The sequence below is a fragment of the Cololabis saira genome, chromosome 13, assembly GCF_033807715.1.
Source record: "Cololabis saira isolate AMF1-May2022 chromosome 13, fColSai1.1, whole genome shotgun sequence".
In the NCBI taxonomy this organism is placed as follows: domain Eukaryota; kingdom Metazoa; phylum Chordata; class Actinopteri; order Beloniformes; family Belonidae; genus Cololabis; species Cololabis saira.
Genome location: NC_084599.1, coordinates 32,286,565 through 32,302,733, shown reverse-complemented (window position 1 = coordinate 32,302,733; position 16,169 = coordinate 32,286,565). Strand labels below are relative to the sequence as shown.

The window sequence follows — 16,169 nt, the reverse complement described above, 5'->3', positions numbered from 1 at the left end:
AAAAAAAAGCTCCAACATCTGACTCATGAACCTCCACTGCAACAGCATCACTGTGTCTCTACACTGGAGCAGATTATGATTTTAGTAAAGCAAAAGGTTGTTGTTTTTCCGCTCCTCTCTCTTAGGGGTCACATTGCAGGCTGCATATAAAGGTTTTTGTGAATGAAACAGAATGTGCTGAAGTCTGTACTTTACTGCAAGGATGCTACCTCAGGCATCTTTTCTTTTCCTGCTATTTATTTGAGATGCGTCACGTCATATTTGCACAGCAGCCCTCTCTGAGTATTTCTTTTTTTTCCCCATTTAATTCCTCCAAACATTGCTCAGGGAAACAACACAGAGGGAAAACATGGAGTGCATGCTATGACAAAATCAAGGCCCACCAGTTCTGTTGGTGTCAGTTACCATGACTGCAGAAGTTCAGGCGGGGACCAAGTCAAGAGTTATATGTAAATGTTACTGGGGGTGACCCCGGTAACAAGACTGTCATCAAAATAATGTTTTTAAAAGCACTGACGTGTTCAAGCAGAAAACACGTTAGTGTGTTGCCACTTGTAACCAAAGCTTTGCATGTCTGAAACCGGATTAAGTTCTCCAAATCAACTGAACTTTACTTTAAAAGTCAATAAAGCATAATGTTTACCAGGACATTATACATTTAAATTCTAATAGTCAGATTGTTGAAGATTTAAGTTTTGGGGCAGATTTCAGTTTTTTACCAGTTTTGTGCAATTAAATTTAACAGCTCCTCACTCAAGATACTTGTACACTATATTTTGCATTAAGTAGTGTCAATGAAAAAACTTCTGGTAGATTAACAGCACAGCGTATAGCTGCTAAGAAGCCCCATAAAGCAAGAATGAAGTGACGGCCCTCAGCAGCAGTCTTCAAATTAAAGTGTTGGGTGAAACGGGATATGACGAAGAGTCGTTGGCCCGACAGGTTTGTTGGGACCAGACTGGCTGACATTTCAGCAGAGCGGAGAAGCCAAAGTGGGTATATCATCTCTGGGGACAAATATGTAGATATACTGAACATCTGTTCCGCATCAACGGACCTCCCTGTGCAAGTTTCATTAACAATTAATCCAAAGACGCATTCATTTTCTCCTTACCATCGTCGTCTAACTTGAAAGGACAAGACTTTCCTTTCTGGCTGTCCCATAACGTCAGCTTGGAGTTGAGACAGTTTAAGAGATTTATTTAAAATCAGAGCTCTTCAGGGCTAATGACAGATTACTGTGTTTGCAATGTTCTGGAGGAAAAATCCCAACACTCGCCGCGGGCCAAGAATTTATCTCTCCCCGCACGTTCGCCTCGTTATTTTGATTGATTTTTGACCGCTGTAACAGTTATTACCCTCCCCAAAAAGATCCCATATAAGTATGGGAATTACTCAAAGCGATCAAGTGTCACTCGAGTTGTACTGTACTTATTGCGTAAGTAATCACTGGCATTAACTTCTGCAAAAAGACACTTATGAGGTTTGGAGCAACAACCGTAAGCATTACATAACTGCAGCCCCAAATTACAGGAGCAGCAAAGCAGAACAGAAAAACCCTTCTTTGGGCAGAAAGGTCGATGTACTGCTACTGTGTGTTCCTCGCTGATTTTAAAGGTTAATTAAAAGAATATTCAAGAATCATTCTAGACTCGAGAGGTTTTTCATTGAAAAAGATTTTTTTTTTCCTAAAAAAAAAAATTGCTCACCGCAGTTTTGGTCCAATGAAAAATACAGCCTGATTGATAGATAATTAAATGCAAATAAAAACATTTTTATTAGAATACACAACTATATGACTCACTCAAATAAGTATTATGATGACAAGGACTCAAGGGGAGTTACGGGGCACATTACAGTTAAAAACTTCACAATGATGCCACATAGCTACTTCTTTACTGCAACAATGTACCCGTCCGAAAACTGAGCCACTTTAGTAAAAGGAAACCCTAACTTGGAGCTCTTCTTAGTTCTCCATCTCTTAAAACAAAATCAGCACAATGTGGGAATTTGGCCTCATTCCCCTTATTTTGAGAGTGTTTTTTTTTCTGTGGAAATTAAATTTAGTCTTTTAAACAAAAGAAAGCTTGCAGGTTCACTGGTTCCGTACGACAGTGCAGACGTGGCTGTTGAACTGTCACAACGAGGAAATCATAAACAGAGTTTGTAAAACCAACCAAAGTACATAATATCCTACGTGAGTAGCTTAAGTTTTTGGTAAATGTTGTTGTTACTGGAAATTTAAAGCTGCAGCACACAATTTGGATATTTTTCTAAACTGTTTATATTATAAAACAGTATTACAATAACAGTCTGACTCCAACCGTTGGACCGCAGCGCCAGCTGCGTTGATAGGAAAAAAACAAAATGCTCTATTTAAACAGCATAATGACTGCACGTGATTATCATGGCATCCATCGCTGATTTCCACAGAACAAGTGAAAAACTTACCTGTTGCACTGCTTTTAGTGTCTAATCTAGGTGAAATGACCTGATCACCCGTTAATTAATCACAGACTTACTTTAAAAGTACAACGAGGAGCCCGTATGAGCCCGTCTCTGGTGGCACCGTCAGAAAACCTTCCAGTATCCTCCAGAAATCTGTAATCTACAGCACAATGGACAAATGGCACCATCGATTAATACACTGTTATTGAATAAACATTAAAGACAGTTGTGTTTGAAAAGCAACTGAAATCTCTGCGCCCTCGTTTTCTTTCAGACTCATCTTAAAACTGAGTGAATTAACTTTTCCTCTAATGGTTCCACACAAACATGGTTAAGTTTGAAAACTTTTGCCAAGTTTGTAAGTTTATTCCTGCCAAAAAATTACATAAAACTAGTGCAATGTCCCGAAACATCCAAATGGGATGTTCCTTTTATATTTTTATAGCTTTACAAAACCACCCCAATAAATATGTTGTCTTGCTATAGCAGAGGGGACGTCTGAAGATAAATCTGAAATGTAAAATGTGGTCTGAAAGGGTTTCCGGTGGGGAAGGACATGCTCACCGCTGAGAAGATTCATTTCATCAAAATGTGAGAGAGCCACAAACGCCGTTTTATTTCTAACCCCACTGCACCCCGAGTCGTCTTTGTGCTTCTTCACACACAGCAAACTGTGAAAACAAACACAACATGCCGGGCTCAGTTTCAGTTATTAAAATATGGAGACATGAAGTACCTTCAAAATGTTATATAACAGCAGTTTGGTTTTAATAGGGGGAAAAATAAAAAAATCTCATATCCCTGCCAACCTCAACACATCGTGATTCGGAAGTCAAAAAAGCGCTCAACTGGATTTTTGAAAACATCTCGGCACAAACAGATCCATGTTCAGACCTCTGCTGACAGACAGGTATTTGACTCGCGTCAGACGGACCGCATCCCCGTGAACTATGCGAGAGGAATGCAAGAGGATGCCTGAAACAACAGGCAACAACAAAAGAAAGGGAAGGACATTCGGCTGCACTTTCTGATAAGTTTTAATGAAAGCTTCAAGTATGGCCTTTATCGTGACACTGGATATTTGGAGGTTGTGTTTTTAAAGGCTTCGGCCTCGACAGAAGTTACAGAAAGGGCCATGAACTGTTTGCAGTGGTATGTTGTTACTGGCCACAAATCAAAGCTAAGTTCAATCAGTAAAAACAAAAACATTGGCCATGAGTCAACCATAAATAATACATTTCTGCACGCAAATGTGGAGGAGGATAGTTACAGAATACGGCCTCATAATTCTGACATGCCAGTTGCTTTTTAATGGTTAAAACAGAACTTTTTTATAATTAATTATACAAGACAAAAAAAATGCTCAGAGCAGTTTCAACATTTGAAAGTTTGTGTCTCTGATGAGGAGATAAAAGGTTTGAACATCTGCATGGGGTCATACTTCAACAACTTAGCTACACGGCATATAAAACTCCCATTACGTAATGCAGCGACCCACAGAGAGACGGCTCTAATCACCTGAACCCTGAACACCAGGGAGACAGTTTCACACAAATCAGACCTCAGCCGGGGTTTACAAATGCTTGGATCACTTAAATATGTTTTTTATGTTGGAGGAGTTTTCCAACTATTTGGTAATTCCAGTTTTATAAGAAACTGAATAATGGGTTATTAATCTGGATGAATGAATAGTTGTATTAAAGTTAGGAGTGTAGATGAGACAGAAATGTCTACTCAGTTCTCAAAGCTCATTCATCCATTGACCTCGTCCCCCACCGAGATCAAGAGAATCAAATGTTTTGAAGGGCTTTCATGTTTTCTCCCCTACGCATTAGATGTCTCCTCTATAATTGTCTGGAGATGCAGCAGATACAATCTTCTTCACAATGTTCTTTACTTACTAACAGGATTAAAGCAACAGTAAACAGATTAGTATTATTAAAACACAAACCATTTGCACGTTTGTGTTTGGCATAAAATGTTCTGAGTTCAGTGTTCCAGAGAAGCCTTAAATCTAACAAGATGTCCTTTTGTTAGTATTAAGCATGTTCAGATAGCTGGCGTTAGAGGATTGTATCCAGGAAACGACTCATGATTATTTTTATGAGACACCTTGAATGAAATTGTTTCACCTACTGTGTTTCACTTCAAAGGTTTCTAATAACTCCAAGATATTAGAATAAAGGATAGGTGATAGGTATAACACAATATAAAAGAAACAGTTATTGTCAGACTGGATGTTTTTATAATGACCTTCAAACAGTTTTGTAAAAAGCAGATGTTCAATATTGGGTGGTCAAACTGAAGTTCTGAACATAAAAGACGTCACCTGCATGAATGTGTGAGGCAGGCGGGACATGTATAATTGGCCTCCTTGGATCTGCAAACTCCACACCTGCAGAGAGAGAACAAATTGGCAAAAAAATACTTAAGCCGTGGGCATTTTTTCTATTAAACTAAAACAAAAAGTAACGGTGATAGATTCAGACAGAGTGGAAAACCAACAATAACCTTTTTTTTTATTTTTGTTTGTCTGGGAGCCAATGCCCTTTATTGAAGGAGAAAAAGCGTAAAGAGGGCAGGTGGGGGTGTAGGAGGGGTTATCTCCAACAAACGAGCACAGACTAGGACTTGAATCAGGGCTGGCCGCAATGTGGATCTTTAGCATTTAGGTAATAATAAAAAAAGTAATAATTGCATCATATATTACAGATCTTTCAGGAACTCATTCATTTTAGCTACTTCATCAGCCCAGGCGGCTACAGTGTAACGTTTTGTCTGGTTAAATCTCGTAGCTAAATACTTCAAATTACCCATTATATTGTGTGTTAACCCGTCAGCATCTCATTAACTCCTTATTATACCAATATTCCAAGGTTGTTCTCATACCTGTTGTAAAGCTGTCAAAATAATCCTCTATGTATTACTGAAAGGTTCAGAACTGCATCATCCTTCAGCATATATAAACATATTTTCTTTAAAAAAAAAACTAATGGTATTACATGTATTCCCTGTAGCACATTCCCAAAATATATGAAGCACAACCGTGACAGCTGAAATCGGATAAAGTAAAGTTAGGACTTGAGAAGATGACCTTTAGAAATGAGCAGCTTTAGATCTATCAATTAGTTTAAGGTTGTTCGTCTGGTAAATTCTTGGTGCTGTATATTTCTGTAGCCAGTCACCAGTTGTGTTAGTGACACCTAAACATTCCCATTCATTTTTAAGAACCCTGTTGTCACCATAAATGGTGCATAGTGTTAATACCCTCAAGGGCTGTAAATACATGTTATTTTCTTTCACAAATTAGAAAGTTGTAGCTGTAATATTTCTTTTGCAAAAGCTTATTTTTTGCGCCTGTAAATTGCAATCATTAATGAAGCAAAATCCATAAAACTGTGACAACGTGGTTGGCAAAGTGACACAATATACGCTTGCAAACCTTCAACAAAACGTATTTTTGTCTTTCTGCAAATAATCCCGGAATCCTTAACCCATATTTTCTGACTTTTTAAACTTTATTCAAAAGGTCCAGATGCTTTGGGGAGATTATTTCTGACTATGCAACCATATCCTCGCTGATACGTCGTTGATTTGTTAACTGCTGGGCGTAAACACAGTAAACATCGAAATACCTGGTATTTCATGACAAGACACGAGTGGAAAATCCACGACAAACTGAATTAAAGCAAACAACACGAAGCTCCAGATGTGAGGGAAAACTCGTGCGCATGTTTTAACAACCAACCTGGAGAGAGAAATCTTTCTCTTTCTCGCTTTCTGCTCCTCTTCCTCCTCCAGAACTCCGTTTTCGACTTTTCTCTCCGGTGAAGACATATTTCTGTGTATTTTACTTGACTTTTTTTTAATTAAACCTCAGTTTCAGCTCAAATCTACACGTTGCAGTTGAAAACGAGGTCGCTACCGGCATCAAAACAAACCGTGTTCCTGCAGCAGCAGCACGTGGTCGGCAGTTCCGGTCGGAGCGCTGCTGATGTCGCCCCCTGCTGGCGAGGTGGCGAGGTGCACCTACCTCTCCTGGCTGAGCTGAACCCGAACCCAGTGGTCCTCAACCTTTTTTCAGTGATGTACCCCCTGTGAAATATTTTTTCAACCGAGTACCCCCTAACCAGCGCAAAGCACTCTTGGTTGTAAAAAAAAAAAGACCTAAAACAGAGCACTGTGCCATCAGTAACTGATTTATTAAACATAAAAATATTGCTGCTACGCTTCAACCACGACTCCATCGTTGGTCCAAGTGATTGACAGGTGAAGCCAGGTGATTGACAGGTGAAGCCAGGTGGCATTTGACAGGTTAGGTGGAACCATCCTGGTGTGGGGGTTACTCTGGGGTTTTAGGATAATAAGTTGAATAGCCTACTCCTGAAGATAACATTCATTTTATGAATTTAAACTTATATTTTCCTCAATTATTTATGAGATAATTATTTTTAAAGGATTTTTGCATGGATGCTACTTTTTAAATATATGTATATTTTAAAATCTCACGTACCCCCTGGAGTGTTTTCACGTACCCCCAGGGGTACGCGTACCCCCATTTGAGAACCACTGCCCTGACCCTTACACAGCGAAAATGGTCACTGTTATTGGGGTCAAAATGCTTTGGTAACGTGTAAACATGTTTATGTTTTATTCATTGATTTATTTATGATGAAGTCTTTTGAGCGCCTTGTGCTGCCACACCTGAAGAACATCACAGACCCACCACTGGATCCCCTGCAGTCAGCAGCTTCAAATGCAGTCCACCGAATAGGAATTTATCATAATCATAGCCTTGAATGGTGTGAGTAGATGGGATACTGTCTACCTGGTAGATTTTTGTAATTATTCTTTGGGTTGATAATTGCTTTCCCAGCTACTGCTATTGAAAATGAAACTTAGGCTCAGTAGATTTTTTGTCACTATTCTACACTCAACTACATGTTTCAGACCTAACCTTAACTTAACCCTCACCCTAAACCTAACCTTAACCTAAACCCTGAACCCAAATTCTAACCGGTGACAAAACATCTACTGAGCCTAAGTTTTCAATAGCAGTAGCTGGGAAAGCCATTATCAACCCAAAGAATAATGACAAAAATCTACCGGGTAGACGGTATCCCATCCACTCACACCATTCAAGGCTCTGATTATGATAAATTCCTATTCAGTGGACTGATAGCATTTGAAACGGATGCAGCCTGCAGTTCGCCTACAGAGCCAACAGGTCTGTAGACGATGCTGTAAACATGGCCCTGCACTTCATCCTCCAGCACCTGGACTCCACAGGAACCTACGCCAGGATCCTGTTCGTGGACTTCAGCTCTGCTTTTAACACCATCATCCCATCTCTGCTCCAGGACAAGCTCTCCCAGCTGAACGTACCTGACTCCACCTGCAGGTGGATCACTGACTTCCTGTCTGACAGGAAGCAGTGAAGCTGGTGAAGCTGGGGAAACATGTCTCTGACCCCATGACCATCAGCAACCGGATCCCCTCAAGGCTGCGTTCTCTCCCCTCTACTCTTCTCCCTGTACACCAACAGCTGCACCTCCAGTCATCAGTCTGTCAAGCTCCTGAGGTTTGCGGACGACACCACCCTCATTGGACTCATCTCTGATGGTGATGAGTCCGCCTACAGGTGGGAGGTGGACCAGCTGGTGACTTGGTGCGGTCAGAACAACCTAGAGCTCAACGCTCTAAAGACAGTGGAGATGATAGTGGACTACAGGAGGAACGCAGCCCCACTGGCCCCCCTCACCCTGTGTGACTCCCCAGCAGACACTGTGGAGTCATTACCGCTTCCTGGGGACCATCATCACCCAGGACCTCAAGTGGGAGCTGAACATCACCTCCCTCATCAAAAAAGCACAGCAGAGGATGTACTTCCGGTGGCAGCTAAAGAAGTTCAACCTGCCAAAGAAAATGATGGTGCAGTTCTACACGGCCATCATTGAGTCCATCCTCACCTCCTCCATCACCATCTGGTACGCTGCTGCCACTGTGAAGGAGAGGAACAGGCTGCAGCGTATCATCCGCTCTGCAGAGAAGGTGATTGGCTGCAACCTCCCATCTCTCCAGGACCTGCACGCCTCCAGGACCCTGAAGCGTGCAGGAAAAATTGCAGCAGACCCCTCTCACCCCGGACACAAACTGTTCCAGACTCTTCCCTCTGGCAGGAGGCTGCGGTCCATCAGGACCAAAACCTCACGCCCCCAAAAACAGTTTTTTCCCGTCTGCAGCTGTCCTCATCAACAAGGCCCCGGTCCCCCCTCTCCCTGTCTACTACCGACTGCCCCCCCATCCCACCCTACGTTACATTAACGTAAAGACTCCACTCCTGACCTTATGCGTTACATTAACGCACATCCTAGGTCAACTTTGCACAGACTCATATTCAGCACTTTAAAACCTCATGTTGTACATTTTCTCTTTTCATTATATATTTGCTCTTTGTACTGCACCAATAACCACAACAAATTCCTTGTGTGTGTCTAACAAACTTGGCAATAAACGTATTTCTGATTCTGATGGTTATGTTTTATTCATTTATTTCTTTATTATATTGCGTTTTATTATGGTGATTTTCAGCATGTGTCAATTAGTGCGTGTGTGTTTGTAATTGTTGCTGAAATGGTGTGCTTGGTGATGTATTGTTTTGACACTGTAGCTGTAAAGGCATTTGTGGCTCAGCTGTCGAGTCCAAGACAAATTTCCCCAAGAGGGACAATAAAGTATATTGAATTGAATTGTATTGTGTCAGTAATAACCCAAGCAACATCACTCGCTCTAAGTAAACTGTTTTTTTGTACAGGTTAATACCATTAATAGCAACTTTTATTAGTTTTTTATTTTTTTTACAAACCATGTTTATCTCGGCCAAGTGTGCATGCTTTCGGCCAGCATGATGGCTTAGTGATTGTTGCATCATAACCAGGTTTTTGGTTTGAATCCAGCAAGGGGGGCCTCACTGCGTGGAGTGTTTTCTCTCAAAAACATGGGTGTTATGCCAGTTGGTGACTCTAAAATACCCATAGGAGTAAACATGAGTGTATATGGTTGTATATATCTATATGTGGCTCTCTGACGCACTGACAACACACAAGGGGTGTTCCCTTCCTTTCAAAGGGAGCTCCAATAAGCTTGATTCCTGGGGCCTAACCAGGAATATGGGGATGCAGATGAAGGATGGATGGATGTTTTTTTTTTGTTTTTTTTTTACCTTGTCTGCACATATATTAATGGTTGATACCATGGCGGTAAAAACCTAAGGCATATATATGTGCATTATTACTATATTTAGTATATATACATATATATACGCATACATACGCATACACATACACATACAAACCCAGTGATTTTTTTTTTTTTTGGATGAAGGATGGATGGATGTTTGAGCGTCATTCCTTAAGCTTTCGCCCACTAAACAAACCAACTTATTCCCCTGATGAAAAAGAGCACCGAACCATTTCGTGGATAAAATGTTCAATTTATTTGTTTGTAAAACTATTTTTTTATTTTTTTTATTTACACATTTGCATCCAATGTTTTCCTCCACAAACTTTATATAATATTATTTAAGGTAATATAACTTAAGAATATGGTGACAGTCTCGTATGTTTTCTGAATCTGGCCTAATGTAGCTGCCAGTAAACAAACCACCTCGGAATGAACTGAGAAACTGAGAAAAGTTTGATGAAGAGTCACAGGTATGAGCTCAAAAACGCATCGATTAAACATAAATATTCATTAGACTGAGTTGTGGTTGGACAAACAGTTCTCTGAGAGTATAACTTACTGTGGTACAGTAATGTGAAAAAAAGATTATAAATAAACATACAATATACTGTCAATATATACACAGGAAATATCGATGACTTATTCTCTGCTGTAGCACCAGTGGGAGATTTGTGAACCTACCATGAACATGAAATGCTACAAAAATATGTGGTGTATCAAAAAAAAAATTAAAAAAAATTGGTTCATAAATTAGAAATGACCAAATCATAATAAGTATTCATACAACATAACACGTCTTGATGTAACCGGTACATACGTACAACGCAAAGTCAAAAAAACGACGCATTGGCAGAAGCAACTATTTTAGAAAGCAAATAACCATGTAGAGGTAGAGCACCATCTGTCAAGATGTACAGGTCCGACTGGACGGGACCGCGGACAAAAATAACAAGCAGTCACGCATTTTGTGCACGCCATTGCACGTGTATTAACCTTTAGTTAGATAGTGCCCTGTGCGGAGCCCTGGCACGATCCTTCTGGCTGAGCTCAGGGTGGTGAAAGTGTGTGCAGGGGGAAAGGGTGAAAGGGGAGGCGTGAGTTTGGGCCCCTACCCTGGGATCAGGGAGTAACACGGGTCCATATGCAGTGAACCTAAGCACCATAAGAAAATAAAATAAAATAAAATAAAATAAAAACAAACCACACTTTACTCATTTAATTGATAAACTGCTTTCGCCCTCTTGGCCTGAATGTCCTGCAGAGCTCTTTCATGTAGGTCTGCCTGCGCTTGCACGCCGAGCACGCCGAGACAACGAGCTCTGCCGCAGCGGGAGCCTCACAGATATAAAACCAGATGTGTTACAACATCCGTAGGGTTGAGTGGTTGGTGTGACCAGGTTGCAGGACGACGTTGGTGTCAGAGGAAGCAGACCGGACCCGTTTCCAGGTGTTGCTGGCTGCTGGGAGTCGAAGCGGGAAATTCTCGGATGTCCACGATGGGGAGCTGGCAACTGTCCTGAGTGTGGAAGAAGAAACGAGACTGGTGCCAGCTGCCATCCTGGATCTGAAACAGAGATTTGAAGGAAAGTCGTTCAAGTAATTCAACGCTCAGTCACTTATTATTCAAGGCACGTTCATGTCACAGAAGCACGTGATTTTCCATTTTCATGTGCAAAAGTCAGCTCTGTCAAATAATTCATGCAGATCCGTTCTTCGAGTCTGAGGATTAGCAGCACCTGAAAATAACTGGCTCTAATCTGCTGGAAGAAGTAACTGGCTACTAGTGCCCACATGAACTTTTCTTTTTTGTTAAAGGCACGGCAAAAAAAAAAGAGAAAAGTATTAAAATAACCTATAATGTGATGATTTTTATTTTGTTTTTCACACACATATATGAAAAACATACCAAACTTAGGTTTGAAAAGAGAAGGGACTAACTTCTGCATAGGACTGTTTGTGTTTTAGTGGGATTTAGATGTTTTACGTGTCTGAAGGAGCATATTCTTGACTCGAACCGCTGCCTCCCAAGAGAGGTCCCTGTACAGTATGTGATGTCGTTAGTTCATGTGCTGCTGAGTCAAATGCCCAGCAGGGAAATCTGGAGAGTTCAGTCTATCTCACTTCTACACTTTTCATAGATTTTTATCATGATTATTCTGTATTTATTCACTTACTGCTTTTTCCTTAATTTATGTTCCAGAAATCAAAATTCCCTTCACAGATTGATACATTGGTATTTATTTACTTTCTTTTCTTCTAAAGAGCAACTGTTTACCGACATCTCTCTCTTAGTAAGATCTTTTGGTCTCTTCAGATGACAGCATCCCTTCTGCTTCCCACACCAAAATAACTTCCAACCCACTAAAACTAAAAACCGAGGAACTAGTAGAGATCGTGGGTTTAAGATGATGCGCCACTCCGACACTGAAGATGGCTCCATTTAAAAAATAAATAATTTTAAGCGAATAATCACTGATTTTAGGGTGTGATAAATGATTAGGACACAAGCATATATACTTTTTCATAATCATTTGATAATACTTTTTTATGAAATGCCTAAAAGGCAGCATCCAATCAGACACAGACAAACAATCACAGATTAGGACCAAAGACAAACAACGAATCTGTTTGGTTCCCGTTGTCGGCGCTGTTCTGCTCGTCACCTTGCATTCGTCATGCAGCACGTGTGGTTCAAGTAGCGTGTCTTTCTCAAACACATGTTTGTTCCAGCCAAGAAAGCGCAGCCGGCTCTCCTCCCTGCTTCCACTGGAGCTGAAGTGGTCTTTGGTGATGGAGAGTGGATTGTTTCGGCAGTGGAGCGTGATGCCCTGGGTCGCCTCAGAGCTCAGTAAATGGAGAAACTTCATTTGGACGTTCCCTACGTCAAACGCCATCTGTTGGAGAGGAAACCAGCAGCGTCTGATACGGCTTTGATACGATCGGGTTTTCAAACGTGGACGTTTTCAGAGTGTCACTACTTCACTGGTACCTTGTCGGAGGCAACTGGATGTAAACAAGTCTGTCCCCCTGCAGTGAAGTTGCAGAAGACCTTGAAGGCGTCAGAGGTGCAGCCCAGGTTGGGATCAATCCAGAACCAATCTGAAACGAGTCACACGGAGAACAGGTCAGAAGGGAGAAATAATAGGCCTGTGTTGAAAAAAATCGATTTTCCGATTCTAAATCGATTCTCATATTAATTCCTAAAAAATCGATTCTTATGTCTAAAGATCGATTTTTTTTTTTTCCCTCCATTTTCGCCAGGTGAACTTTAATCCCAGTAGTCGGACACACAGTTTGTCATGACACTTCTGAAAAATGACAGGTGCTTCATGGCAATATGTGTGCGTGGTGCCAGAATAAATTAGATAAGCTAAAATGATTTGTTTACTGCATGAACTGTTGCAATTTCTTTCTTTTTTGCACTTTAAATGGATATTGAGAGGCCTGTTTGAGTTATTTATTTCTTAGTTATTTCACAACAATTATTGTGAAATTATTATTTCACTAGTTATTTTACAGTCATATAATTCAGGCAACAGCTCAAAAAACATTTTAAATAACACTAAGCCAAATCAATATCGAATCGGATCGAATCGAATCATGATAAATCGATTTTGAATATTAAGAATCGGAATCGAATCGATTCTTGACATTTGAATCGATACCCAGCCCTACCGACCAAACATGTCAACAGAACCCCGTCACCGCCTCTTTAAGCACTCGTCTGGCAGAGCTCACCGTCTTTGAGTTTGTGCTGACAGTTGAGCAGGTCTTTACAGACCCGAGCCGGGTTCTCCCTCGTGCCCAGGGGCTTCTTGATGCTCTCGATCACGCTGCTCAGGTAATGCAGAGTTTTAAGTATCTCTGTGTTCTGGTCGGGGAATGACATCTCCGTGTTCTGGAAAGTCTGGTCAGGGACGTGAAAGACAACAGCGTCAGCGTTGTCAACATTTCACAATCACACATGACAGTTTATACTTAAAAAAGGCTGCTTGACTGTTTGTCCACCACCAAAATGCTGATCAATAACCTGTTTTTGTCCTTCTGTCATGTGTGATTTACCTCCATCCTGAGAGCGGCGCTGGAGTCAGATGGACTGTAGACTGCTGAGTCGATGTAAACGTGCTTCTGTGGAGTCAAAATAGTTATGAAATATTCATCTGGAGGCTTTTTTCAATGATTATTGAAAGTCACTATTCAGTCAGTAAATGAAAAAAACAACCGTTAAACTGTGAGAAAAACACTTAAATACGAGAGAAAAGCCGTACAAAAAAACCCCGAAGTCTAGCCACTGAGTCTTGCATAAGTCTTGTGTCAACAAACCGTGACATTCCTGACTCAAGCCGGAGGAAGAATAACACATTCCAATCAGAAACACTCGATGCGTGTAAACAAATATTGTTGCCACTTTCACGGGCCGTTCCAACAGGAAAAGAGAAGGGAGAAAGAACTTTGTTACGGCGCAACCGGAGACGATCCGCCCGAGTTACTGAACTAAATCCACCGAGGTGGATGAACCGTTGGCTCAATCACGGCTAGAGGATCGAGGCCCTGGCTCCGACATATCTTGGCTTTAGCATCGCAGAAACGGTTTCTATTTTCATCACTTTAAAAAAGAAATAGAAGATCTATCAAAAAAAAGGAAAAAGCCCACATTACAGGAAAAGAAGGAAGGTGTAACTTGAGCGAAGACAATAAGCTCTGTGAAATGTAATCTCAAACGCTTCCTGGTGAAGCCTATATTTGTTACTTTTATGATCCAAATTTTTCATTTCATTTTCATTTTCTTCTTTATTTCATTCAAAAAACAAAACAATTTAATACAAACACAAATACAAATGTTCCTAACTTATGAATGAAAAGGGAGCAGAAAGAAGAAGAATCTTATCTGATCTGCCCCTTTCACAAATAACATAAATTAATTGTTTGTTATATTTCCTTAACATACAGGTTTTAATTGTTCTTTTAAATGTAATGTTTGATTTGGATTCTTTGTTTTCTTTGTTCAGATTGTTCCATAAACTGATTCCTTTCACAGAAACACAACGTTCCATCAATTTTGTCCTGCATCTTGGTTTTATAAAAATCTCTGTTCCTTTTAAGTTATACTTGCTTTTTCTTTTTTCAAATCTTTTCTGAATGTTGATTGGTAAAGTTTTTTTATGAGCTTTAAACATAATTTGCAGAATACTATGGTTTACTAGTTCATGAAATTTCAACAAATTTAACTGAAGGAATAATGGATTTGTTGGATCTCTATATTGTTTTCTACTAATTATCCTTATGGCTCTTTTTTGCAGAATGAAAATTGATTGAATATATGTTTTACAGGCAAATCCTCTGAATTTGTGCCGTACAGGACTCCTGCTGTTTAGCTCACCTCGTCTACGTGTCTACATGCTGACATGGTGTACTTACCGCTGGACCGGGAGCACCAGGGGGTCCCTAAAGGGAAGGAAGCAAACAAAAAGAACTGGAGTGAGAGGGATCTCATCTACAACGGCAACACAACGTGTGTGAACTTGTTGGTATCTCTGATAACTTCCTCCAAGTCACAATGATAGAAAAACACAATGTGCCAAAGCTGAAAACATATAACAGTTATATCTTTAGCACATCTCTACAGAGCACCCATCAAAGACTCCTAGAGACGGAGGAAACAGTAACTCTTGGAGTTGATAGCTGATTGAACCTCCGTTAGCAGTAATGGCTTTAAAGATCTTTTTTTCAGAACTGCATAAACAATCAGGAGGAACTGTTGTTCATTCTTCCTCACAGAACTGCTCCAGCTCAGACACATTTGTAGGACATCTAGTGTGAACATCCCTCTTGAGCTAAATTCACATCTCCATGGAATTAAGGCACAAAAAGATGGATTTTCTCCTTCTGAGGTGATTTTGTTGTGTATTTGCTGCTACATCACTTCTACTAAGCTCCGTCTCGCAGACAGTCACAATGACGTTATCCTGCAGGGTAACTTGGAAAACGTGTTCAGTTATTATCCCCTAAATGATGGGAAGTGGTCCTGGCCCAGAGGGAAGGAAACAAGCACATATCATGATGCTCCCTCTACCGTACTTTACCATTGGGATTCTGTTTTGGTGTTCAAACAGCTCATTGTGTTTGTCTGTTACTGCAGAGTTGATGAAGCTCAGATCAGCCTTTAAGGCAAATTAATGCTAAAAAACCCAGTAAAGTCCAAAGAGATCAGACATTTTCTTGCCACTGTACCTGTACAGAGGCTGATAAAACTTGTCATACAACATCTCTAAAGGTGAACTGCAAACTGAAGTTAACGTTTAACGTTTAATGTATTTAACGTGCAATTTTTAATCTAAATTTTGGAGCTGTGTTTATTTGTTTATGATATCTGTTCACTGCATTATTCACTGTATTTGTATTATTGTATTTTATATTCAGTATCTTTTATCGTTCTTTTGCCTGACCAGGGACAAAGACTGCAAATTAGCTGAAGCTAG

At 40.4% G+C, this 16,169-nt stretch overlaps 2 protein-coding genes across 2 annotated transcripts in view; both read right to left on the bottom strand.

Moving 5' to 3' along the window:
• Positions 1-6,370, bottom strand: part of znhit6 (zinc finger HIT-type containing 6) — a 37,647-nt gene extending 31,277 nt beyond the window's left edge. The window contains exons 1-4 of the mRNA XM_061737235.1: positions 6,197-6,370; positions 4,778-4,843; positions 3,013-3,119; positions 2,523-2,608 (exon numbers count right to left, since the gene is read on the bottom strand). Coding sequence (XP_061593219.1) covers positions 2,523-2,608; positions 3,013-3,119; positions 4,778-4,843; positions 6,197-6,285 — 348 coding nt within the window. The 5' untranslated portion in view covers positions 6,286-6,370. The remainder of the gene's footprint in view (positions 1-2,522; positions 2,609-3,012; positions 3,120-4,777; positions 4,844-6,196) is intronic.
• A 3,569-nt stretch (positions 6,371-9,939) lies between these two features.
• LOC133458602 (collagen alpha-1(XXIV) chain) overlaps positions 9,940-16,169 on the bottom strand; it is a 130,872-nt gene continuing 124,642 nt past the window's right edge. Inside the window, exons 55-60 of the mRNA XM_061738670.1 lie at positions 15,109-15,135; positions 13,753-13,818; positions 13,429-13,597; positions 12,680-12,789; positions 12,354-12,584; positions 9,940-11,254 (exon numbers count right to left, since the gene is read on the bottom strand). Of these exons, the coding sequence (XP_061594654.1) occupies positions 11,108-11,254; positions 12,354-12,584; positions 12,680-12,789; positions 13,429-13,597; positions 13,753-13,818; positions 15,109-15,135 (750 nt within the window). The 3' untranslated portion in view covers positions 9,940-11,107. The remainder of the gene's footprint in view (positions 11,255-12,353; positions 12,585-12,679; positions 12,790-13,428; positions 13,598-13,752; positions 13,819-15,108; positions 15,136-16,169) is intronic.